The sequence below is a fragment of the Stegostoma tigrinum genome, chromosome 38, assembly GCF_030684315.1.
Source record: "Stegostoma tigrinum isolate sSteTig4 chromosome 38, sSteTig4.hap1, whole genome shotgun sequence".
Classification (NCBI taxonomy): Eukaryota; Metazoa; Chordata; class Chondrichthyes; order Orectolobiformes; family Stegostomatidae; genus Stegostoma; species Stegostoma tigrinum.
In genome coordinates this window covers 10,082,280-10,109,106 of record NC_081391.1, presented here as the reverse complement: position 1 = coordinate 10,109,106, position 26,827 = coordinate 10,082,280, and the positions used below count along the sequence as shown (strand labels likewise).

Below are 26,827 nucleotides of genomic sequence, written 5' to 3'. Positions count from 1 at the left end.
TACAACCTCACACAGACACACACACACACCACAGAAACACACACACACACACACAGAGAAACACACACACACACGCGCACACACTCACACTGACACTCAGAAGCACACTCAAACATATACGCGCACACACACACACACACACACACACACACACACACACACACACACACACACACACACACACCAGAATGAGTCAGTCTTGTCTGAGTCTGTCGTTTAGCAAAGGCCCCTCAAATCTTGACAAATATCCATGCAAAAGGTCACAGTTACCATGGTAACCTGTCCAGCACAACCTCCTCCATTGCACACAATTTGGACAAAATGATGTAACCGAGCCTGTTGTCAAAATTCATGGTTCCCCATCCTTGTTAGCAAATGTCAGAGCTCTGAGGTGGTCTCAAAACTTTGAAGTTTAAATCTCAGGCCCAAGAAGTAGGCCTCAGAGGCACGGCACAGAGTGTTGTCTGTAAAGAGTCTGAGAGAACAAAAAGTGGGTGGGCAGGCAGCTAGGGACAAACAGGAGAAAGGAGTGGGGAAAACAGGACGTAAACCGGAGCACAAGACATAACAAACTGACCAACAAGCTTACAAAGCTAAATGTAGACTAACAGGTGAAGGAAAAGTTAGATTCGACAGTAAACGTCAGAGAGGAGACATCGGGACAGCAATGAAGCCGGAAGGCCATTTCAGCTTCCAACTTTCCTGGACTGTCCTGGAGTTTCTAAACCATTAACATAACTGAAGTAGCTCCAAAGAGGCCAGTATCCCATCTCCCCTTATTTAACATAACATACCATAACATAACATAACACAACATAACGTAACATAACATAGCATGTGAACTAGGAGCAGGAGTCGGCCATTCAACCCCTCGAGCCTGCCCTGCCATTTAAAAAGATCATGGCTGATCTTTTTGAGACTCAGCTCCATCAGTGATTCATGCACAAGGACACCCTTTGCGTGCTGCAATTTTTTACCAATTAAAACACAGTCCATTTTGCTGTTATTCCTACCAGAACGGATGACCTCACACTTATCAACACTGCACTCCATCTGCCAGACCTTTGCCCACTCACTTAGACTATCAATATCCCTCTGCAGACTTTCAGTGTCTTCTGCACACTCTGCTCTACCACTCATCTTAGTGTCATCTGCAAATTTTGACACACCACACATAGTCCCGAACTCCAAATCATCGATGTAAATTGTAAACAAATGCGGTCCCAACGCTGATCCCTGAGGCACACCACTAGTCACTGACCGGCAACCAGAAAGACACCCATTTACCCCTACTCTTTGCTTTCTACTGGTCAACCAATCCTCTATTCATGCCATTACATTACCTGTAATACTGTGCAACGTTATCTTATGTAGCAGCCTTTGGTGTGGCACCTTGTCAAATGCCTTCTGGAAATCCAGATACACCATATCCACAGGTTCCCCATTGTCCACCATGCAAGTAATGTCCCGAAAAAATTCCACCAAATTAGTTCAACATGACCTACCCTTTACACATGCATCGTACGTGACGCTGGCCAAGTTAGCTCGGAACCAGCTCTTAAATTGAGCAGAACCCTGACGCTCCTGTTCATTTCTGTCAGCCAAGGCTCCCTGGTGGGCCCCAGTTAACAGCCACAATCAGGGAACTCATATTCAATGAGGAACAAAAGCAAAGTTGCTGGAAAAGCTTAGCAGGCCTGGAAGCATCTGTGAAGTTAAAAACAGAGTTAACGCTTCGGTGACCCTTCCCTCAGAACCTTGCTACTGGACCTGAAACACTAACTCTGCTTTTTACTTCACAGATGCTGCCAGGCCTGCTCAGCTTTTCCAGCAACTTTGTTTTTGTTCCTGATTTACAGCATCCGCAGTTCTTTCAGCTTTTATTCATATTCAATGAGGTCTACTTGGCTTTGTTCCAGTCTCTACAGTAACGTCCAGAACATTGCTGTGAGCAACCCGCACATTAATTCATTGAAAGTGGAGTCGCAGAATGACAGGATGGTGAAAAAAGTATTTGATACACTTAGAGATAGTAAGATCTGCGGTTGCTGGAGTTAGAGATAACACAGTGTGGAACAGGAGGAATGCAGCAGGCCCGGCATCATCAGAGGAGCAGGAAAGCTGACGTTTTGGGTCGGGACTATTCTCCAGAGCATTGAATATCGGAATTCAGATGTCATGCTGCAACACTACAGGACATTGTTGAGGTCACTTTTAGAATATTGTGTAAAATTCTAGGAAAGACGTTGTTAAATTTGAAAGAGTGCAGAAAAGATTTACAAGGATGTTGCCGGGGTTGGAGGGTTTAAGCTATAGGGAGAGGCTATAGGTCTGGGGCTATTTTCCCTGGAGTGTCAGAGGCTAGGGAGTGGGGTGGTCTAATAGAGGTTTATAGAATTATAAGAAGCATGGATAGGGTGAAAAGCCAAGGTCCTTTTCCCAGAATGGGGGGAGTCCAAAACTAGGGGCATAGGTTTAAGGCAAGAGGGTAAAGATTTAAAAGGGACTGAGGGTCAACTTTTTCACACAGAGGGTGATGCATGTATGGAATGAGCTGCCAGAGGAAGTGGTGGAGGCTGGTACAACTACAACATTTAAAAGGCATCTGGATGGGTGTGTGAACAGGAAGGGTTTAGAGGGATTTGGGCCAAATGCTGGCAATTGGGCTGGGTCAGATTGGGATGTCTAGTTGGCATACGCAAGTTGCACCAAAGGGACTGATCCCGTGCTGTACGAATCTGTTAATGGAGAAAGGCATAAGGATTCCATTTTCCGTTGAGTACTTTTGGTGTTTAGATACTAAAAACTTCTTTGTTTTCCTCTTCTTAATTGAAAAAGAAAGGCTCCATGATTCTTCCCGAGACCAATGGCAGGATGACAACTAAAGGTGACAAAATCTCCAGGGATACCTTAAACCAGAGTTGACAAACCCAATGGCAATGCAGAGAAGAAACCACATGAGGGATCAATCAGGGTCTGTGTTATAAGGGGCAGTTGGGTTTATCAGCTTCAGACCAACATCACAAGGAACATCTTAATTTGCACAGAAGGCTAAAACCTGGAGTATTACTTCAAGTTTGACCAATACAGTAAGCATACAAGTTTTCCCAGATATTTCTGTACAAAATCGGGCTATTCAGCCTCACTGGTCTGTGTTTAACATCTCCTTCTCTGTCTCGTGTATATATCCAGCTTCCCCTGAAATACATGATAACAAAGTGTGAAGGTGGATGAACATAGCAGGCCAAGCAGCATCTCAGGAGCACAAAAGCTGACCTTTCGGGCCTAGCTCTCTGATAAAGGGCCTAGGCCCGAAACGTCAGCTTTTGTGCTCCTGAAATGCTGCTTGGCCTGCTGTGTTCATCCAGCTCCACACTTTGTTTTTGTGGATTCTCCAGCATCTGCAGTTCCCATTATCTCTCCCCTGAAATACATCACTGTTATTTGGATTAAATACTCTCCATGGTATCAGAAATAATGGGAACTGCAGATGCTGGAGAATCCAAGATAACAAAGCATGAAGCTGGATGAACACAGCAGGCCAAGCAGCATCTCAAGAGCACAAAAGCTGACGTTTCAGGCCTAGCTCTTTGATAAAGGGTCTAGGCCCGAAACATCAGATTTTGTGCTCCTGAGATGCTGCTTGGCCTGCTGTGTTCATCCAGCTTCGCACTCTCCATGGTAACAGGGTTTCACGTTCTAACCTCTCTTTGGAACAGGTGATTCTCCAGAATTCCCCATTCAATTTATCAATGACTTTCTTATATTTATGGTTTGCTAGGTCTGGGCTTTCCCACATTCAGAACTACTTTCTGTAGCACACCCAAGCAAAATGTTGTATAATTTTCAAGTTGTCTATCAGAAAAAATGAAAAAAAGTCCAAATTAGTTATTCCGTGCACTCACATTCACAAGATTTCAACATGGAACTCAAAAGGTAAATACTGCAGAGGCTGGAAATCTGAAATAAAAGCAGAAGGTACTGGAGAAACTCAGCAGATCTGGCAGTATCTGTTGAGAGAATTTAGATTTTGAGTCCAATGTGATTGCTCTTCAGAACTGTGCATTCTGAAGAATCGACTCGAAACATTATAGAGTCTTTGTGATAGTCGTCCAGCATAGAAACAGACCCTTCAGTCCAACCAGTCCATGCCAAACACAGTCCCAAACTAAACTAGTCCCACCCTGCATACGTTTGCACAAACCCCTTCAAACATCTCTTATTCATGTAATTATCTAATTGTCTTTTAAACATGTTACTGTACATTCCACACACGAACCACTCATGTCTTTTAAAAATCTTTCTCCTCTCACCTTAAAAATATGCCCCCTCCCTCGGGAAAAGATACTGACATTTGCTTTATCTAAGAATAAAGGGTAAGCTCTTCAGGACTGAGATATAAGCTGTTGTTGGTCTCTATTTATCATAGGGTCATAGATTCCCTACAATGTGGAAACAGGCCCTTTAGCCCAACAAGTCCACACTGACCCTCAGAGCACCCCACTCAGACCTTACAACCCACCTAATCGACACATCCCTGAACACTACAGGCAATTTAACACAGCCAATCCATCTAACCTGCACATCTTTGGGCTGTGGGAGGAAACCCATACAGATATGGGGAGGATATACAAACTCCACACAGTCACCCGAGGGTGGGATTAAACCTGGGTCCCTGGCGCTGTGAGGCCGCAGGGCTAACCACTGAGGCACCATGTCACCCTCTCTGCCAACTTCACTTGCTTGCCTCTCACCTTCAGACCTGGTTTCCCTGCTGTAGGAAGGATGTTGTGAAACTTGAAAGGGCTCAGAAAAGATCTACAAGGATGTTGGAAGAATTTCTTCACTCAGCAGGTTGTGAATCTGCGGAATTCTCTCCCACAGGAAGCTGTTGGGGCCAGTTCGTTAGGTATTTTTAAGAGAGAGATGGACATGGCCATGTAGATAAAGGGATCAGGGGTATGGGGAGAAGGCGGGAATGGGATACTGATATGGTATGGTCAGCCATGATCATATTGAATAGTGGTGCAGGTTTGAAGGCCTGAATGGTCTGCTTCTGTACGTACTTTCTATGTTTCTATATTTATACTCGTCATGATTTTATAAACCTCTTTAAGGTCACCTCTCAACCTCTAAGCTCCAGCGAAGAAAATGCCAGACTCTCCTTTTAACTCAACTTATAATGCTAACTCTGTTTATCTCTTCATAGATGCTGCCTGACAAAGCTGAATTTCTCTAGCGCTTTCAGTTTCTATTTCAGGTTTGGAACTGGGTTGCCATTCCTTCACTGTCACTGGGCCAAATACATGGAACTTTCCTCCTAGCATCTCTCTGAGTTAATCTACACTCAATAGATAGCTGAGATTCAAACTGGCGCATCAACATCACCTTCTCAAGGGCAACCAGGAGTGGACAAGAAATGCTGGCCCTGATAATCACACCAAAATCTTGTGAATGCATTTTTTAAAATGCAATCAGCACGCACAAAGGAGGTATGCGTAAGATAAAGGTATCAAGGACATAATTTAGGAAACGGTTCAACTTTGTGATGCACAGCTGCAGGCGAAGGAAGGTGATGTGTTTTCAATGCATCTACCTTAAAAGGAAGCGAGAGAAAAAACGGGGAAGGGAAAAGAATGAGGAAAGAAAGCAAACAAATGGTGAGTAAATTTAATGAAACAGGGAGACTGAAACAGCTTTGAGTCATAGAGCTGTACAGCATGGAAACAGACCCTTTGGTCCAACCCGTCCATGCTGACCAGATATCCGAAATTAATCTGGTCCCATTTGCCAGCATTTGTCCATAAACATTATAAATCCTTCCTACCCATGTACCCATCCAGATGCCCTTTAAATGTTGTAGTTTCCACCACTTCCTCTGGCAGCTCATTCCATACACACACCACTCTCTGTGTGAAAAAGTTGCCCCTCAGGTCCCTTTCATATCTTGCCCCTCTCACCTTAAACCTAAGCCCCTCTAGTCTTGGACTCCCCTACTCTGGGGAAAAGACCTTGACTATTCACCCTATCCGTGCTCCTCATGATTTTATAAGGTCACCCTCTCAACTCCAGGGAAAATAGCCCCAGCCTATTCAGCTTCTCCTTGTAGCTCAAATCCTCCAACCCTGGCAACATCCTTGTAAATCTTTATCCGAATGCTTTCAGGTTTCACAACATCCTCCCAGGGAGACCAGGACTGAGTGTGAGAGAAAAGCAAGTGAAGTTAGCAGGGAAGACAGCAACAACAACTTATAAGTATGTAGTACCTCATTTTGTTACTGTTAGCTAGATTCTGCAGAATCTAGAAAATGCAGGATTACAGGGATAGGATAGAGGTGGATCTAGGTGGGACGGTCACCAGATTAGTTTTGACACAATGAGCCGAACAATTTACTTCTGCACTGCAGGGATTCAATGACTCTATGAAAATTGGCAGGCAATTTGTGCACAGCAAGCTCTCAGCAATGAGAAAAATGACCAAATGATCGTGTTTTTTAAACAGTAATATTGGTTAAGGGATAGTTGTTCAATAGGGATAAACATTCAATAGGGCAGAAGGAAGAACTCCCTTCCTGTTCTCGGAATAGAGCCATGGGATCTCAGTATGTCTAACTGGGATATCAGAGAGAGTGTCTTGTGAGAAACCTCGGCTCTGCGAATGCAGCACTCCCTCAGCACTGGGCTGGACTGTCAGCCAGGCTTAGGTCCCTAGAGTGGGTTAGGAGCAATGGCCTTCCAACCCGCAGTGGGAACCAAGGGGATATGAGCATAGAATAGCAAAGTGCAGCTGGTGAATCCCCCGCTACTAATAAGGTTGCAGAGAGCAAGTCAAGACTAATACTTTGGCAGCATTATATTGATAGTGGAAACAATGAGCGCTGGCTATAAAATCAAACCATAACATTATTGAATGATGGAAGGCTAATTCACTGAAACAAAAATCTAAGAAACATCTTCCAACTCTATTCCGTGATTATTTTAATTTCTCTGTTTAGAGGATGACTAGCTGGGCCAGGACTGATTGCCCATCTCTAGCTGGCCAACAAGCAATTAAGGGTCAGTCATACATTGTTGAGGGTCTGGAGTCACACGTAGGGAGGTGAGTTTCCTTCCCTAAAGGGCGTTAGTGAACCAGATGGGTTTCCCCCTGCCAACTGATTCATGGTCATCATTCGACTTTCCATTCCAGATACTTTATTGAATTTAAACTCGACCATCTGGCGGGATTTGAACCCAGGTCCCCCGAATATTACCTGAGTCACTGGATAATAGCCAGTGATAACACCCCTAGGCCTCCCCTTGTACACACTGATGAAATATTTCAAATCATTAACACCTTTGGCATTGGGATTTGTGACAAGATATTTTGATTATATCCCTGTAAATATATTATTTAATGAGATATCCATTCCTTTATTGTCACTGAACTCGCTTCCTATCAGAGCTGTGGGTTCACCTACATTGACATTGACCATAGCCCGTAATGAATGGGGTTCATCACAACCGTCTCAAGGATGGAGGCTCATAAATGCAATCAAGGCTAGCGAGACTCACATCCTGTGAAAGAAGATTAAAGAAAGATCCAACTAGTATTGCAGGAAGTAATCACTGGGCTACAACAATTTCCAGAATAAAAAGTACACTTCTTAATTAATTGAATCAATTCATACATCTGGAATGAAATTAACCGTGATCCCAAAACTACCAGATTGTTGTTAAACCCACCTAGTTCACTCAAGATCTTTCGGGAAGGAAATGTGCCATCCTTACCGAGTCTGTCCTATGTATGTCACTCCAGACTCACAGCAATGTGACTGATTCTTAACTGTCCTCTGAACTAGCCTTAGTGAGTCACTCAGTTGTAGGCAGTACATAGGGCTGTTATATAATACTGACTGTCTGACATGCTCATGGAATACAAGACCACATCCACAAGCATCTACTCCCTCCACCATCGATGCTCAGTAGCAGCAGTGTGTACCATCTACAAGATGCACTGCAGAAATTCACCAGAGATCCTCAGACAGCACCTTCCGAACCCACAACCATTTCTAACTAGAAGCAGAAGAGCAGCAGACAGATGGGAACACACCCCCTGCAAGTTCTCCTCCAATCCACTCACCATCCTGACTTGGAAATATATCGCCGTTCCTTCACTGTCGGTGGGTCAAATTCTTGGAATTCCGTCCCCAAGGGAATTGAGGGTCAACCCACAGCAGGTGGACTGCAGCGGTTCAAGGAGGCAGCTCACCCCCACCTTCTCAAGGGGCAACTAGGGACAGGCAATAAATGCCAGCGATGTCCACATTCCACAAATGATTTTTTAAAAAAGGAGCAGAGAAGTTGAATTGAACTGGTATAAGACACTTGGTGTACATCAGCCGGTAAACCATGCTCAGTCGGGGTGGGGGGGGGAGGTGTGCACAATGTATAAAAGATTGAATGAATGAATTAGGTCTATTGTCACATGAACTCACATGAGTACAGTGAAAAGTTTACAAGTTGCCACTTATAGCGTCATCTTAGGTAAAAAAGTACAGATTCTTCAGTACAGATTCTTAGGGGAAAAAAATGAAGAAATAAATAGCCCAGCATAACAGGCCTTCAAAACTTCAAAATCATAGGAATAAATTAGAAAAATCAAGAAATAAAAAGTTCAGAATGACAGTCCTTCCACAACAGAATAACAAAAAAAAAGGCAAAGTCCAAGATAACAAAGTGTGAAGCTGGATGAACACAGCAGGCCCAGCAGCATCTTAGGAGCACAAAAGCTGACGTTTCGGGCCGAGACCCTTCATCAGAGAAGGGGATGGGGAGAGGGTTCTGGAATAAATAGGGAGAGAGGGGGAGGCGGACTGATGATGGATAGAAGAGAAGATAGGTGGAGAGGAGAGTATAGGTGGGGAGGTAGGGAGGGGATAGGTCAGTCCAGGGAAAACGGACAGGTCAAGGAGGCGGGATGAGGTGGTGGGTAGGAAATGGAGGTGTGGCTTGAGGTGGGAGGAGGGGATGGGTGAGAGGAAGAACAGGTTAGGGAGGCGGGGACAAGCTGGGCTGGGTTTGGGATGCAGTGGGGGAAGGGGTGATTTTGAAGCTTGTGAAGTCCACATTGATACCATTGGGCTGCAGGATTCCCAAGTCCATCTTAGTCCATTTCATGGCTCTAAGCTTGAGGATTCAAAAGCACCATCCCACCATCCACCTCCACTGCCCCACCCTGCCAACCCCCAACACCCAACCCCCCCAAACAGTGTTAGTGAGAACAATGATAAGGGTCTAAAGGACAGAGCGGGAGAAAGTGAACTGGGAACCAGACAGCAAAGAAACGATCTATGGTTTCAGGAATCAGAAACTTCAGCTACGGAGATAGACTGAAGAATTTCGGACTGCCCTCCTTCAAAGAAGGAGGCTGAGAAGAGATGTGCTTAGGTGGAACAGTGGCTCAGTGGTTAGCACTGATGCCTCACAGCAGCAGAGATTCAGGTTCAATACCACCCTCGGGTGACTATCTGTGTGGATTTTGCACATTCTCTCCCTATCTGTGTGGGTTTCCTCTCACAGTCCAAAGATGTGCAGGTTAGATGGACTGGCCATGGGAAATTGCACTGTAGCATCCAGGGCTGTGCAGGTTTAGGGGGTTAGCCATGGGAAATGCAGGGTTACAGAGATGGGATGGGGTTGGTTGGTGTACGGTGCTGTTCAGAGGGTTGGTGTGGACTCGATGGGCTGAATGGCCTGCTTCCACACTTTAGAGATTCCGTAATAGGTTGGCTGGATGGAGTAGATGAGGAGAAACAGTTTCCATTTCTTAAAAAAAATGAACAAGATGGCTTAGAAATAATGCAACATGCAAAGCAAGCAAGGGTGAAGTGAGAACTAAGTGCTTCAGTCAGTGTGCAGTCAGGCCATGGAATGCATAGCCTCGAAATGTGGTTTAAGGAGGCATTCAAGAGGTGGTTATATGGATGGAAATGGCATGCAAGAATATTGGGAATAAAGCAAAAGATTGACATGAGATGACAGATCTGGTGTTAGCATGATGGGCCAAATGGCCTCCTCCACAACTGTTCTGTAAATTTAAGAAAACTCTTGTGGGCATCTGGGTCATTCTCTTTCTAACTACGTGAAAGGCACTATATAAATGCAAGCTGGTGTTGTTGGTCGTCATCAAGTAGGGCGTAGGGCAGTCTGTCAGAACAAGGGCAGCCTGTGCTGAAGGTGGGGACCTGCCAGTGGAGTCTGTTAATGGAGGCTGTGTGATTGCAGTTAGCCAACACTGCCCACTCGGCCTCTCGAAAAGATGTACAGGCTGACAACCCTCTGTGTGGTTGTGTGATGATGCACCCTCGATCGCTTTCAAGCCCTGATGTGGGACTCGAACCTGACTCTCTGCCCCAGAGGTGGGGCCGCGTCACCTCTGCTCAGGTAACGATTGGGTCACGGGGTCTTTTCTCCTCTTTAATCCACTCAGAACAGGTGGAGCAACCTCCTCTCTGCTGCCTCGCAAGCTAACCTCACTCCGCTCTCCAAATCTGACCCACAATCAAAGCCAAGACGGTCACAACTGGCAACGCTTCTTCAGTCACCTCTACATACAAGGCATTTAAGATACAGGAGCGGATGTAGGCCATTCAGCCCATCGATCCTGCTAACACCATTTCATCAGATCAAGACTGATCTGACAATCCTCAACTCAACTTTCCTATAACCCTTCATTCCCTCACTGATTGCAAATCTGTCTGTCTCAGCCTTGTATTTATTCAATGACCCAGCATCAAAGAATTCCACACATTCATTACCTGCCAAGAAGAGAAATTTCTTCCCACCTCCGTTTTGAATATGCAATACCTTACTGCGAGATTATTCCCTCTGGTCCTAGACTCTCCCACAAGGGGAAATAAACTTTCTGCATCGCTAAAGAAGCTTTTACATTCAATAAGTTCATCTCTCATTCTTCTGTATTCCAGTAAGTACAGGCTACTCACAATCTCCTTATACTACAGTCGCTCTATACCTGGGATCAACCTGGTGATCCTTCTTTGGACCGCCTATGATGCCAGTAAATCTTTCCTTAGATTTTTCTTTATTTGAAAAATATATTTTATTCACAAAAATATCTTTATCTATATAGTCACTGAAGCAATTTAGTTCTGTACAGTAGCACATGAAGAAGCAAACAAACATTGGACTTGACTCCAGCAAGCAAAGGTATCTCGTACTTGTGTGAGGTTGTATTTAGATATATTTGAGGCACCAGAAGGGTCCAATAACTGAATGGACCCCCATTTGCCTTCTGCAGGAAGACCTCAAACGTTGATCACTCACCACCGTACCGTGGCAGCAGCTGCCCCAAGCTTAGTGTGGTCCCTCAGCCGGTAGTTCTGGATCTTGGAATGTGCCAGTCTGCAACACTCAGTTGGCGTCAACTCCTTGTTCTGGAAGAGCCACCAGTTTCAGGCAAAACCAAACAGCATTTTTCACTGAGTTGATGGTCCTCCAGGTGCAGTCGGTGTTTATCTCAGTGTGTGTCCCAGGGAAACAGATCATAGAATGCAAAGTCCCGTGAGGGGAGACAGTGAGTCCAGTGCTGGAGGAGAGTGAGCCCGGGAGGGGAGGGGAGAGCTAGCCCAGTGTGGGGGGAGAGTGAGCCCAGCGTCGCGGGAGAGTGAGCCCAGCATCGGGGGAGAGTGAGCGCAGCGCGGAGGGAGCGCGAGCCCACCGCGGGGGGAGAGTGAGGCCTGTGCAACAGGACAGTGAGCCCAGCGCGGAGGGAGAGTGAGCCCAGCGTGGGGGGGACAGTGAGCCCAGCGCGGGGGGGGACAGTGAGCCCACCGCGGGGGGAGAGTGTGCCCAGCACGGAGGGGGACAGTGAGCCCAGCGGGGGGGGGAGCGACAGTGAGCCCAGCGGGGGGGGGGGGACAGTGAGCCCAGCGCGGGGGGAGAGTGAGCCCAGCGCGGGGGGGGAGAGTGTGCCCAGCACGGAGGGAGAGTGTGCCCAGCGCGGGGGGAGAGTGTGCCCAGCGCGGGGGGGAGAGTGAGCCCAGCGCGGGGGGGAGAGTGAGCCCAGCGCGGGGGGGAGAGTGTGCCCAGCGCGGGGGGGAGAGTGTGCCCAGCGCGGGGGGGAGAGTGTGCCCAGCGCGGGGGGAGGGTGAGCCCAGCGCGGGGGAGAGTGAGCCCTTGGTGGGAAAGCCCAGCATAAAGAGACTGCAGGCCCGTGGGTGAAGAAAGGATTGTAATGTTTAACTTCCGAGCTTTATTTCTTTACATTTCTATTTTATACTAAAAGGAACTGTAGCAATGAACTTTTTAAACTTATTTCTTTATCTTTTGATTTTTGTACCTAAGATTTTGTACCTGAGTACCCTGTACGTGGGAATGGTGACATTGTACACTTTTCACATACACTTCTGTATTTCAGTACATGTGACAATAAAACCTAATTCTAAATTCTCCCTTTAAATCAGACCGGTTAGTCCAAGAATTTAGTCATTTAATTCTAACATCACTTCATTCAGTTCAGCTCACATTTTGCACTGCAGTTCTGTGAGGTATCTTAGGAAATTTTATGCAAACTCGGCTCATACGTCCCACAGCTCAGTGGCTGGCACCATTGCTTCTTAATAAACCAAGAGTTGAGAGCTCAATACTCAGTGCAGCCTTTCAAGTCCTGTACACTCTCTTGCTTTCACTGCTGTCTTTCTGCAGTCTATTGGTTGCCACATTTATCTGACACACTGCAAGTCCCAGGTTCAAAATAATCACTGAGGTTTAGCAACCATGGAGGGTGTGTCACTAATCTTGTCGTGGCACGGTGGTAGTTTTCCTACCTGTAAGAAAGGAGGCCTGGGTTCCACTCCCTCCTGCTCCAAAAGCATGTTACAACACATCTGAGATAACAATGTGTAGAGCTGGATGAACACAGCATGCTGAGAAGTGGGGTTAAAATTGTTTCAGAGATAGTAGGAACTGCTGATGCTGGAGAATCTGAGATAACAAAGTGTAGAGCTGGATGAACACAGCAGTCCAAGCAGTATCAGAGGAGCAGGACGACTGACATTTCAGGCCGAGGCCCTTCTTCCTTTCTGAGGAAGGGTCTAGGCCCGAAACGTCAGCTTTCCTTCTCCTGTGATACTGCTCGGACTGCTGTGTTCATCCAGCTCCACACTTTGTTATCTCAGATTCTCCAGCATCTGCAATTCCAACGACTTCTTATAACATATCTGATCTGGCTGATTGAAAATATATATAAATACAAGCTGTCATCACACAGTGCTGCTTGCAAAAAGTATTTAATTAACTGAAATGCCAAGAGCTTTCAGCATGATCTCAATGCCTGCAAACCATAGAGATGTTTTTTGCAAAAAGTTTCTTCCTTTGTTTGCCCAGTTGTGTATTGGTCCATCTGGAACTCTACCTGTTCCCACTTGCCTCTGAAGTATGTCTCACAACTCGCAAATGGCAGGATCATAGAATCCTATAGGAGTGGAGTACTTTCAGCCCATCATGCATCTGACAGCTCTTGGAAAGAGGAGTTTTTCCAATTAAACCCCCTTTCCCCACTCTGTGCCCGACCAATTTCTAATCTTCCACTGTTATATTCAATCTTTGCAGGAGGTTACCGTGGGATTTGTGTTTTAAATTGTGTTTTAACAAAAAGCACATATGGGTTGGCACGGTGGCTCGGTGGTTAGCACTGCTGCCTCATAGCGCCAGGGACCCAGGTTTGATTCCACCCTGGGGTGGCCTGTCTGTTTGATTCCACCCTGGGGTGGCCTGTCTGTGTGAAGTTTGCACATTCTCCCTGTGTCTGCGTGGTTTTCCTCCAGGTGCTCTGGTTTCCTCCCACAGTCCATAGATGTGCAGGTTGAGGTGGGTTAGCCATGTTAAATTGCCCTATAGTGTCCAGGGATGTGGCAGGCTGACTGGGTTGGCCATGGGCAATGCAGGGAGAGGGTAGGAGATGGGTCTGAGTGGGATGTCCTTCAGAGGATCAGTGTGGACTTGATGGGCTGAATGCCCTGCTTCCACACTGTAAGGATTCTACAAAATTTCTGCTTCTCTTACCACCCCCTTTTGAATCTGCCCCTCTGGGCAGTGACCTTCCTGCACTGAAAACAGTCTCTGTTCATTTCATCGCTCGCTTCGAACTTCTCAATTCTCGAGACTCTGTTACAAATGCCAGGTTTTACAAGGCAACTGTGCTTTGGTCTGTCTCTTCAAATGAAAGTGAAATGGTATGATGAAGAGTCTTGTGACCTGCTACAATTCTGCCCAACATCAATCATGTGGACCTTGGTTGCCATAGGGACTAGGGCCCAGTTAATGGGTCATTGAAATGCAATGTGCCAGGTTTAGCAGCTGACAAGGAAAGGGCAAGGTAAATTTTTTTTGTAAAATTCTCAGTCTAAAGTGATTTCAAACAGGAACTGTAGGAGGGAAGAGAGAGAAAGGAATAGGGAGAGAGTGACAGAGACAGAACGAGAGGCAGAGAAAGAAACAGGCAGAAAGAGAGTGACAGAGGCAGAGCGAGAGAGACAGAGAGAGAGAGACAGAGAGAGACTGAGAGAGAGTGACAGAGAGACACAGAGAGAGAGTGACAGTGGTAGAGCAAGAGAGACAGAGAGAGAGTGACAGAGGCAGAGGGAGAGAGGGAGAGAGAAAGACAGAACAGTATCTATCCTGGTCTTTCAAAGGAAAGGGCTGCTTTCTCTATTGCCTACCAGAACATCCATTCGTTGGTGGAAAGAAAGGAACCAACAACAATTTAAGAACTCTGAAGAACTCACCCTGCAAGCTCAGGAAAAGGAATCACCTGAGCAAAATTGCTGGAAGCTAGTTCAGCAGTTCTCAGCAGATTGAGGGAAAGGATCTGTGATGGTAATCCAATGTTGCAACTCAGCAAAACAGGAAGTGGTGAACCCATTGGAAGCTGGAAGCAACTATGAACTGTTTCCTATAGAAACTACAATTATACGGTGAGGTTGCTGTAAAGACTAAATGAGTGGGGACTGAAGGTGGAAGTGGATGGTTGTTTTCAGGCTAGAGGCCTGTGACCAGCGATGTTCTACAGGGATAGGTCCTGGGTCCACTTTTGTTTGTTATTTATATAAATGATTTGGGTGAGAATATAGAAGGCAAGGTTAGTAAGTTTGCAGATGACACCAAAATTGGTGGTAACAGTGGGCAGTGATGAAAGTTACCTAAGATTACAAAGGGATCTTGATCAACTGGGCCAATGGGCTGAGGAGGGGCAGATGGAGTTTAATTTGGATAAGTGCGAGGTATTACATTTTGGTTAAACAAACAAGGGCAGGAGTTACACTGTCAATGCTAGGGCCCTGGGTAACGCTATCAAACAGAGGAGAACTATGGATTCAAGCACATAGTTTTTTGAAAGTTGCAGCACAGGTAGACAAGCTGGTTCAGAAGGGGCATTTAGCATGCTCACCTTCATTGCTCAGACCACTGAGTATAGGAGTTGGGATGTCATGTTCAGATTGTACAAGACATTGATGATTTTTGGAGTACTGTGTACAGTTCTGTTTGCCTTGCAATAGGAAGGATATTATGAAATTGGATAGGGTTCAGAAAAGATTTGCCAGGATGTTGCTTAGACTGGAGGGTTTGAGTTAAAAGGAGAAGCTGAATAGGCTGGAACTTTTCTCATTGGAGTGTAGGAGGTTGAGAGGTGACATTATAGAGGTTTATAAACTCATGAGGGGCATGGATAGGGTAAATAGCATGGGCTTTTTTTTCCTTAGGGTGCGAGAGTTCAGAACTAGAGGGCATATTTTCAAGGTGACAGAAGAAAGACTTAGAAGGGACCTGAGGGACAACATTTTCACATAGTGGAACATCGCTGGTCACTGGCCTCTAGCCTGAAAACAGCCATCCACTTCCACCTTCAGTCTCCACTCATTTAGTCTTTACAGCACCTCACCGTATAATTGTAGTTTCTATAGGAAACAGTTCATAGTTGCTTCCAGCTTCCAATGGGTTCACCGCTTCCTGTTTTGCTGAGTTGCAACATTGGATTACCATCAGATCCTTTCCCTCAATCTGGTGGTTCATATGTGGAATGAACTGCCAGAGGAAGTGGTCAATGCAGGTGTAGTTACAACATTGAAAAGACATTTGGTTAGGTACATGGATAGGAAAGGTTTAGAGGGATGTGGGCCAGATGCAGGCAAGTGGGACTAGTTTAGTTTGGGAAACTAGGTCAGCATGGACTAGCTGGACCGAAGGGCCCGATTCCATGCTGTATGACTTTATGATATATTGTTGAGAAGGATGGGGGGTGGGGGAGTCCCATTCAATCTTACAGGTTAATGAGAGGCCTGGATAGGATGGACATGGAGAAGATGTTTCCACTTGTAGGACCCGAGGATACAGCCCCAGAGTGAAGGGGACGTGCCTTTGGAACTGAGAAGAGGAGGAATTGATTCAACCAGAGGCTGGTAATTCTGCGGAACTCATTAACACAGAGGGCTGTGCAGACGAAGTCATTGAGTATATTTAAGACAGAGATAGATAGATTCTTGATTGGGAACAGGGTCGAGGGTTACGGGGAGATGGCAGAGGAATGGGATTGAGAAACATATCAGCCACAATCAAATGGCCCAACAAACTCAATTGGCCAAATGGCCTAATTGCTCCTATATCTTCTGGACTTAAATAAGAACAACCTTTTCTGTGATTTAGAGCTGTCTGTCTGCTAAATAATGTTTAATCGGTGTTGATGTTAGTTTGCTCCTTACAAGCTTTAAAACTTGAAATCTTGTCATCTTATACACCCTTAAGTTGGTCAATGGGAATTCAAGCCTGTTTTCGGCTTTCGTGGAGAATTGAAACAACTTGTGTAAAGCTCATCCTTCCTTGTACCTTCTGGCCAATCTCTGCTGCAGCACTGCCACTTAACAACAGCACGTTCATCATATTGTTAAGATACATGGGCGAAGGATGCTGTTTTAATTGTGTACTGTGAGCATGTCAAAATAGAGACTTCACAGGCTGGAATGGATCAGCATCCTCAGGCAGTTTATATTCCATTCTGGAAGGGGATGTGGACATGGCTGACAAGACCAGCATCATAGCTGGTTAAACCATTCAGAGGGCAGTTCATAGTCAACCATATTGCCTTGGGTCTGGAGTCATATGTAGGCCAGATCAGGTAAGGATGGCAGACTTCCTTCCCGAAGCGACGTTAGCGAACGGGGTGGGTTTTTACAACTAACGACAATTTCACGGTCGCCGTTCAACTAGCTTTTAAATCCATATTTTACTGGATTCAAATTCCACCATGGAACTCAAACTCATGTCCCCAAATCCTGGGATTCCTGCTGACTAAAAGTCCACTAAAATTAACATGCCACCCAAAATTCAGTTTTGCAACTTTCCTCTTAAGACTGGATTTTGGGGTCAGTGCCCCTTTAAGGGATGGTTGTCGATGTTAACCAGTTAATTTATTCATCAAGCTACTCGTCAGGGTATAAAGACAGGGTACTTGGTAATGTCGGGGCATTGCCAAAAGATCTGGCTTCAAGTCCCAGCTGCTCCAGGTGTCAATAACATCTCTGAACAGTTCTTTCAATCTGATTTGATGTATTATTGTTGCATGTACCTAGGTACAATAAAATGTCTTGTTTTCCGTACAGTACAGGAAAATCATACCATACAAAGTGTATTAGTGTAATAGAACAGAGCAAGGAACGTAATGTTACAGGTGCAGGAAAGGTGAACAAAGGGCGAGATTAATATTAAATTTAAAATTTGAGAGGTCCATTCAACAGCCTGACAACAGCGGGGAAGAAGCTGTTCTTGAATCTGTTGGTCCATACTTTAAAGCTTATGTATCTTCGGCCCAACAGAAGAGGTTGCAAGAGATTACAACTGGGGTGGGTGGGGTCTTTGGTGATACTTGCTGCATGAACTGTAGGCCAAAAATAAACATAGAACAGTACAGCACAGTACAGGCGCTTCGGCCCTCAATGTTGTGCTGACCTATTATCCTATTAAAATCAATTTAGCTTACATTTTACTATTCTTGATAGTACTCTCTGTAAGCCCTGTCCCTCAGTGTGAACAGTCAGCAGAGCTATATACACAATACCTAGGGAACTGCAAAGTAACAAGGCAGTCAATGATTATCAAGGAAGACTGGGGAATGAAGCCATGATCTTATTGAATGGCAGAGCAGGCTAGAGGGACCAAATGGCCTACATCTGTTCCTGATTCATATGTCTGAATAGCAATGCGATTGTTATGATTCATTTATTAAACTGTTGCAAAAGCTCTGCTGATGGTTCTGAGTTATCCATGAGTAATGCAGGCCTGGCAGGTTCCATTCCTAATGCAGAACAGTCCTTCCAATCCCAACCAACATAGATTTCCCAGGATTTCAAACCTCAAAGAGCTCACCTTCAGAACATGGCAGATAAACCGCAGAGTTGTTTGGAAAGGGCATTTTTTTGAAAAAAACAAATTTTTTTCTGAACCTTTTTGTCTACACATCCAATAAAATATATTGGGCGAAGGATCAAAGGCTTTCTGGCCAATAAAAACATATCCAGCCAAATTTGGCTAATGTATGTGCCTGTGTTTGGTGACTGACCCCCATTGGCTTACGGTACTGGACTAAGGGAGGCAATTAGCCAGGATTCATGTTTCAAAAGTACACCCTATACCTTAGACTCACATGAGGAAAGATTCACACTCTGTTTTCTCCTTCCTGTGCCTCAAATAAATAGTTTCCAGGCACCCACGTCCCCTCGGATACAGGAATGAGCTACAGCTCACACCAAACGTTGTCAGAAGTCAATTATCTCAGCCTTGGGAGATCACTGCATGGGCCCTTTGGGCCAATGTCCTTCATTTAACCTCCTTCAGATCACAAGGTCAGAGTTGGGGACATTCAATCATGATTGTGCAGTGTTCAGTATCATTCACAACTCCTCACAAACTGGGACAGTCCATGTCCAAATGCAATATACATCTTCCAGCTGATCAACAGAAAGCAAATTTCGCAGCTTCCTCCCGCAGTCCAAAGATGTGCAGGTTAGGGTGGATTGCCCACACTAAATTACCCACAGTGACCAGGGATGTGCTGGTTAGGGTGGATTGGCCATGCTAAATTACCCACAGTGACCAGGGATGTGCAGGTTAGGGTGGAATGGCCGTGCTAAATTGCCCCATAATTTCCAGGATTGTGTAGGCTAGAGTCAGTTAGCCACGGGAAAGGCAGGACTACAGGGATCAGGGGTGGGAACAGGAAGCTGGGTCTGGTTGGGTTGCTTTTCGGAGGGTCAATGTAGATTCGATGGGCTGAAAGCCCTCTTTCTGCTCGGTGGCAATTCTATAATTCCACAATTCTAAAAGTCACCGGCTGCAACTATTTCCAACAAGAGAGAATTTAACTATTCCCCACTCCTACCCACTCCACACCCCTTGACACCATCACTTAACCTCCCCACTATCAACATCCTGTGGGTTATCATTGACCAGAAACAGAATTAGGCACAGTCGTTACAAGAGCAGGTCAGAGGTTGGGAATCCTGCAGCAAGTAACTCACCTCCTGACTCCCCAAAGCCTGTCCACAATCTAGGAGGCACAAGTCAGGAGTGTGATCAGAGATAATAGGAACTGCAGACGCTGGAGGATCCAAGACAATAAAGTGTGAAGCTGGATGAACACAGCAGGCCAAGCAGCATCTTAGGAGCACAAAAGCTGATGTTTCGGGCCTAGACCCTTCATCAGAAAAGGGGGATGGGGAGAGGATTTTGAAATAAATAGGGAGAGAGGGGGAGGCGGACTGAAGATGGATAGAGGAGAAGATAGGTGTAGAGGACAGTATAGGTGGGGAGGTAGGGAGGAGATAGGTCAGTCTGGGGAGGACAGACAGGTCAAGGGGGCGGGATGAGGTTAGTAGGTAGGAAATGGAGGTGCGGCTTGATGTGGGAGGAGGGGATAGGTGAGAGGAAGAACAAGTTAGGCAGGCAGGGATGAGCTGGGCTGGTTTTGGGATGCTGTAGGTGGAGGGAAGATTTTGAAACTTGTGAAATCCACATTGATACCATTAGGCTGCAGGGTTTCCAAGCAGAATATGAGTTACTGTTCCTGCAACCTTCGGGTGGCATCATTATGGCACTGCAGGAGGCCCATGATGGACATGTCATCGAAGGAATAGGAGGGGGAGTTGAAATAGTTTGCGACTGGGAGGTGCAGTTGTTTATTGCGAACCAAGCGTAGGTGTTCTGCAAAGCGGCCCCCAAGCCTCCGCTTGGTTTCCCCAATGTAGAGGAATGGGATACTGCCCACTTTCCTGGATGAGTGCAGCTCCAACAACACTCAAGAAGCTTGATGACCCCATCCAGGACACAGCAGCCCGCTTGACTGACACCATATCCACCACCTTCAATATTCACAGCCTCCAACACTAACGCACCACATTGTAGCAGCTGCAAGATGCGTTGCAACAACTCACCAAGGCTACTACAACAGCGTCTTCCAAACACACAACCTTTACTGCTTAGAAGCACAAGGGCAGCATTGGAACACAATTGCCCACAAGTCTCCCTCAAAACCACTGACGAGGAACCACATTGGCCATTCCCTTCATTGTCGCTGGGTCAAAAATCCTGGAACTCCCTCCCTAACAGCCCCTACTGCAGCAGTTCTACCAGGCGGCTCACCAACCCCCTCCAAGGGGCAATTGGATATGAGCAATAAACGCTGGGCCCAGCCCTGATTCCACAGGAACAAATTCCGTGCATTTCTGCACAGCAATATCATCTTCCACGCAATGGAAAGCAGAGAGGGATGGGATTTGGAGACTAGAATGCGTCCATCATTGATGCCACTTACCAGCTGAAACTCACTCCTTCTCTCATAGGCCTGTCGGATGCTCTGGTCTTGCCACAGGGTTTGGATAGCTGGCAAAACTCTTTGGAAATGTGTTTCACTAACACCAATGCAATTGTTCTCGAAGATCATCAGGAAGAGCCCATGTTTCTCATTGTCACTATTAGCCCAAGGCAGTCCCAGTTTCTCCCTGGCATCCACCAACACTCGCATCCCGGTGATAATGTTCCCATAGATGGTGTCCCGGAACTCTTTCAAGGTCTTCAGATCAAAGTCCTGGCCGTGAATGATCCTCATCTGCTTGAGGAATGTGCTTTTACCGCTCTCCCCGGCCCCCAGGAGTAAGATTTTGACCATCCTCCTCAGGTAGGGTCTCTCCTTGGCCAGCATGTGGTCAATCCCTTTGCTCCTCCTCCGCATCTCCAGCTCGTCTTGGGATCCGAAGCAACTGGGGAAGCAGCCATTCGCCCAGACTTCCTCCAATCCAGCCATCACGCCTCCACACACACACACACACACACACACACAGACAGGAAGAAAAGTTTGAGAGAAGTTTTTTTTCGCGGAGAAAAAAATACTAAAGTCGCCAGCTGCCCCTCGCACACAGAGCGAGGGGATTTCAAACGGAGTGAAATTGATCAGTTTGCCATTTCTTGCCGCGTTGTCTATTTCAGGGAAGGCTCACTGTAACTCCAAAGGATTTTTGTCTCTCCGTTTTTTCTGTCTGTCGCCTTTCTGTGTGTCCAGGCGAGTCACTGGTCGAGAAATGACATTTGGAAGAGAGAGAGGGAGATGGAGGGGAGGGTCATGTGAGCTGTCAATCCAGACTCTCCCCTCCCCAATTTCCAGAGACAGACACAGGGCGAGGGAGAGAAATGACCTGAAATGGACTTCCTGCAGCCCTTTCTATAAACTTTCAGATTTACTCCCTGCACCAGAGCGACTCATCTTTTGCAAATTCGCTCCCAACTTCCCACCAACACCCCCCCCAAAAAAACTTACTGCATCTTCTGAGAACCAAGGAGGAAACTGGAATGGGTCGAAAAAAAATCAACCGAAAACCGACTCCTCATCCATGGCTAACACGAAATCGTACAGTGGTCTGTGTGTGGAGATTGTGGCAGGAGTGCTCAGATATTTTCTGGGTTACCCGGTGAAACTTCATCCCATCCAGACCCTTTCCCCTTTCAACAGGAACATAACTCACCCTCTACCTCAACGCCACCCTCCCATTCTAAGGTTAAACTGATAGAGACTCGAAGGAGTTTAGAACAAGAAGAGGTATTTCTTTGGATTGTTAAAGGCTTTGGCAGGGTAAATACTGAGATGCTGTTTCCCCTCATGGGAGAATCTAGGACCAGAGGGTACAGTCTCAGAATAAAGGGGCATCAATTTAAGGCTGAGATGAGGAGGAACTTCTCTCAAAGGGTTATGAGTCTTTGGAACTCCTCGCCACAGAGAGTGAGGGAAGCAGAGACCTTAGTGTACATTGAGATAGTTTCTTGATCAGTCAGCGAAGATTTAATGGGATTGGGCAAGAAAGTGGACGTGAAGAATATTGGGTCAGCCAATACCCTATTCAGTAGGCTAGAGGGGCCAAATGGCCTACACCTGTCCCTATTTATTATGGTCTTATGGCCATCAGTTCAGCCTCCTCTAACCCTTTAGTTTCTAGAAACCTATTTCTTTCTTAAATACATTCAACCAGAGAATTTCACTGCCTGGGTGAAGAAATGTTTCCTGGCCTCAGCCCTAAATGAACTAACCCGTATCCTGAGACCATGACATCAGGCAATGTCAGCCAAATATCATTACCCAGGGCCAGGGAGTTACAAGCCTTTCTCTTCCCATTATAGGAATCTCAGCTACTCAACCCACTGGTGTATGAAGGAAGGATTTATAGCTGGAGAGAACAAGGAACGGTACAGCACCAGAGCAAGCCCTTCAGCCCACCAAGACCGCGCTGACACGATTCCACTCCAAACTAGAAAGCTTTTGCCTCTAAGCTGTCTGTATCTCTCTGTTCCCTGCCTATTCTTTCAAGATGCCTCTTAATCATTGCTGTTGTATCTGCCCCATCACCTCATCCGGCAGCACTTTCCAGTCACTTACCACCCTCTACACCTCCCTTAAACTTAACCCCTTTTACCTTCAACCTATGTCCCCAAGTAAGTGACATGTCTACCCTGGGGATAAGAGTTCTATCCATCCTGCTCATAATTTTGTAAACTGCTGACATGTCTCCCCTTCAAACTCCGACATTCAAGTGAAAACAAACCAAATTTGTCCAACTTCTCCTCATGGCCAATACCCTCCAAACCAGGCAACATCCTGGTAAATCATTTCTGTCTCCTCTCCACAGCCTCCACATCCTTCTGGTAGTGTGATGACCAGAACTGTACACAATATTCCAAACGCAGCCAGACTAAAGTTTCAAATAGCTGGAACATGACTCTCCAATTTTTATAGCCTGTGCTCCAACCAGTGAAGGCAAGCATGCTGTATATCTTCTTGAGTGCCTTACCTATCTTTGTTGCCACTTTCAGGGAATAGAGGACTTGCGTGCCCAGATCCCTCTGTATATTGGTGTTCTGCCATTTACTGTATACTTCCCTCCTGTATGATCTCTCAAAATGCAAAACCTTGCATTTGTCTGGATTAAACTCTATCTGCCATTTCTCCGCCCAAGTCTCCAGCCTGTTTATATCCTGCTGTATCCTCTGGCAATTCTCTTCACTATCCGCAGTTCCCCAAGTCATTGAATCGTCTGCAAGCTTACTAATCAGGCCACCTACATTCTCCTCCAAATCACTTATGTATATTACAAACAGCAAGGGTCCCAGCACTGATTCTTGTCGAGTAGCACTGCATGATGATGGCTTAGTGATATTATCGCTGGACTGTTAATCCAGAGACCCAGTGAATGTTCCAGGCATCCAGGTTCGAATCCCTCCAGCAGCCGATGTTGGAATTTGAATCCAATAAAACTCTGGAATTAAGAGTCTGATGATAAACCATGAATCGTTGGTCAGGAAAAGAACCCATCTGTCTGGCGAATGCCCTGTAGAGGAGGAAACTGCCATCCTCACCTAGTCTGGCCTACATGACCCGCAGCAATGTGGTTAATTCTTTGGGCAATTAGGGATGGGCTATAAACGCTAGCCTAACCAGCGATGCCGTCGTCCTCTGAATGAATTCAAACTCAGGGTGGGATCACCATGTTTATTCCAGTTCCCAGTCGATGCTGTACATTGTTAAACTCCTGTTTCAGGAGGATCAAACTAGCTCCAGTTCCCCATTCACTCATCCCCTCCATCGCTACTGGCAAAAAGGAGTCAGTACAGTGTGGAGCTGGAGGAACACGGCCGGTCAGGCAGCATCAGAGGAACAGGCAAGTCAAAAGGGATCCATGTTCAGGCCGTTCTCCCAAACCAAATGAATTGGTGTTTTAAAAGGAGCCAATTTTAACGAGGGGCTTGTCTTGAGTCACCAATAGTTACTACATTGAAAAATAAATAACGCAATACACATACACACACAGACTGGGAATAGAGTGAGTCCAAAAGTAGAAAGCACTCACAAGATATACAGATCTGGCTTGATGGATAGTTAATGAAGAGGAGATTGTGGAACATTGGTAGCTGAACAGTCAGTTTTGCCTTTTTCCTGTTTCCTTCTAATCACAGAATCCCTTCAGTGAGGAATCGGGCCATTCGGCCCATCAAGTCCACACCACCTCTCCAATGATCATCTTACCCAGACCAACACCACCCTCCCTCACCATAACCCTGCATTTCCCATGGCTAACCCACCTAGCCTACACATCCCTGGACAGCATGGGGCAATTTAGTGCGGCCAATCTGCCCTAACCTGCCCTTCTTTGGACTGTAAGGAAGCCGGCACACACCAATGTAGTCACGGGGAGAATGTATGCAGACAGTCACTCGAGGCTGGAATTAAACTCGGGTCCTTGGTGCTGTGAGGCAGCAGTGCTAACCTCTGAGCCAACTTTGGAAGCTGTCAGAGGGAGAGAGATTATTTTTACCTGCAATGCAGGATTGGCCAGAGGGCAGTTCCTCGACATTAACATTCCAGCACACTAGCACTCGGATCAGACCAGGCCACACAGATATTTTAGATCACTAGCGCAGTTTCTTCCACTAAGATACTTCCTCCCGCGAGTACACACAGACCAGGATTGAAGTCAGTCTCTGACCCATTCTCTGTATGATTATAGAGAGGGAAAACATGTCTGAAAGTGGTGACTTGCTGCTGACAGGAGGGGACATGGTCAACTTTCTCATTATCTCTTCCTGTTACGTCTCCCTCTCTCTGTCTCAGTTTGAAATTTCCCTGACAGACTATAGATGTGACATTCCAGGCATCCCACACAGGACTTTGCCAAATAGCAGCTGAACTTACATCTGTGAACTTTTTTTAAGCCTGTGGAAGTGCTTCATTTTGAAAAAAAACGAACACACGTTTTTGAATGAAAAGTTTTCGAAAAATGCCCAGAGTTCTTTGGGATCTGATTCTGCATCATGACATTTACTTTGGCTGACTTTTGACCTCATTTTGACTTCTATTTCTGCATTCATAGCATGTGGACATCAGTGGCTGGGTCAGCTTTCCTAACTGCCCATTAAGAGGCTTTACCAGGGCCGTTTCGGAGGGCAGTTAAGAGTCAGCTACATAGCTGTGGGTCCGGCCAGGTAAGAACGGTGCAGATATTTCCCTAAAGATCATTGAGAATCAGCTACCCTCTAAAATAATTTAGCAAGCCATGGGCAGCGAAGGATGGGTGACAAGCTGTGGCCTTGCCAACGATGCCTACTTCTCAGGAAAGAATAAAGAAAACAAAAATTGATTGCTTCTCTCAATTTTGGGATTGCAGAAATTTAGGCTCACTCCAGGTTCCGGGAGCCTATTAACTGTCTACTGAAGCTGGCTTTAAGCACATCATCATAGAACTATTAATCCAATCAAAATAAACAACCCATTGTTAAAACAGCAGGCGCGTCGATCATCACTAATGTGATGCAGTATGATTTTAACTCCTTAAGGATTTCAAGAGCTAAGTTGATTATATCTTCACCGCCACCAATCATCTAAAACTCCCCTTATCACAGCCACCTTTCAGTATCACCTTGGCCTACATCACAAGATGAGAGTGGCATGGTGGCTCAGTGGTTATTACTGATAGCTCACAGTGCCAGGGACCGGGGTTTGATTCCACCCTCGGGCAACTGTCTGTGTGGAGTTTGCACATTCTCCCCGTGTTTGTGTAGGTTTCCTCCCACAGTCCAAAGTTGTGCAGGTTAGGGTGGATTGGCCGTGCTAAATTGTCCCATAGTGCCCAGGGATGTGCAGGTTAGGGTGGGATTGGCCGTGCTAAATTGTCCCATAGTGTCCAGGGATGTGCGGGTTAGGGTGGATTGGCCGTGCTAAATTGTCCCATAGTGCCCAGGGATGTGCAGGTTAGGATGGATTGGCCGTGCTAAATTGTCCCATAGTGCCCAGGGATGTGCAGGTTAGGGTGGATTGGCCGTGCTAAATTGTCCCATAGTGTCCAGGGATGTGCGGGTTAGGGTGGATTGGCCGTGCTAAATTGTCCCATAGTGCCCAGGGATGTGCAGGTTAGGGTGGATTGGCCGTGCTAAATTGTCCCATAGTGCCCAGGGATGTGCAGGTTAGGATGGATTGGCCGTGCTAAATTGTCCCATAGTGCCCAGGGATGTGCAGGTTAGGGTGGATTGGCCGTGCTAAATTGTCCCATAGTGTCCAGGGATGTGCAGGTTAGGATGGATTGGCCGTGCTAAATTGTCCCATAGTGCCCAGGGATGTGCAGGTTAGGGTGGATTGGCCGTGCTAAATTGTCCCATAGTGCCCAGGGATGTGCAGGTTAGGGTGGATTGGCCGTGCTAAATTGTCCCATAGTGTCCAGGGATGTGCAGGTTAGGGTGGATTGGC

At 46.2% G+C, this 26,827-nt stretch overlaps 1 protein-coding gene across 2 annotated transcripts in view; it reads right to left on the bottom strand.

The window, feature by feature from the left end:
* The window catches only part of LOC125447159 (guanine nucleotide-binding protein subunit alpha-12-like), a 65,023-nt gene extending 43,401 nt beyond the window's left edge, over positions 1-21,622 (bottom strand). For both annotated transcript variants that reach the window (XM_048521340.2, XM_059640450.1), the window contains exon 1: positions 20,861-21,622. In XM_048521340.2, the coding sequence (XP_048377297.1) occupies positions 20,861-21,349 (489 nt within the window). In that variant the 5' untranslated portion in view covers positions 21,350-21,622. The remainder of the gene's footprint in view (positions 1-20,860) is intronic.
* Between the last annotated feature and the right edge of the window lie 5,205 nt (positions 21,623-26,827).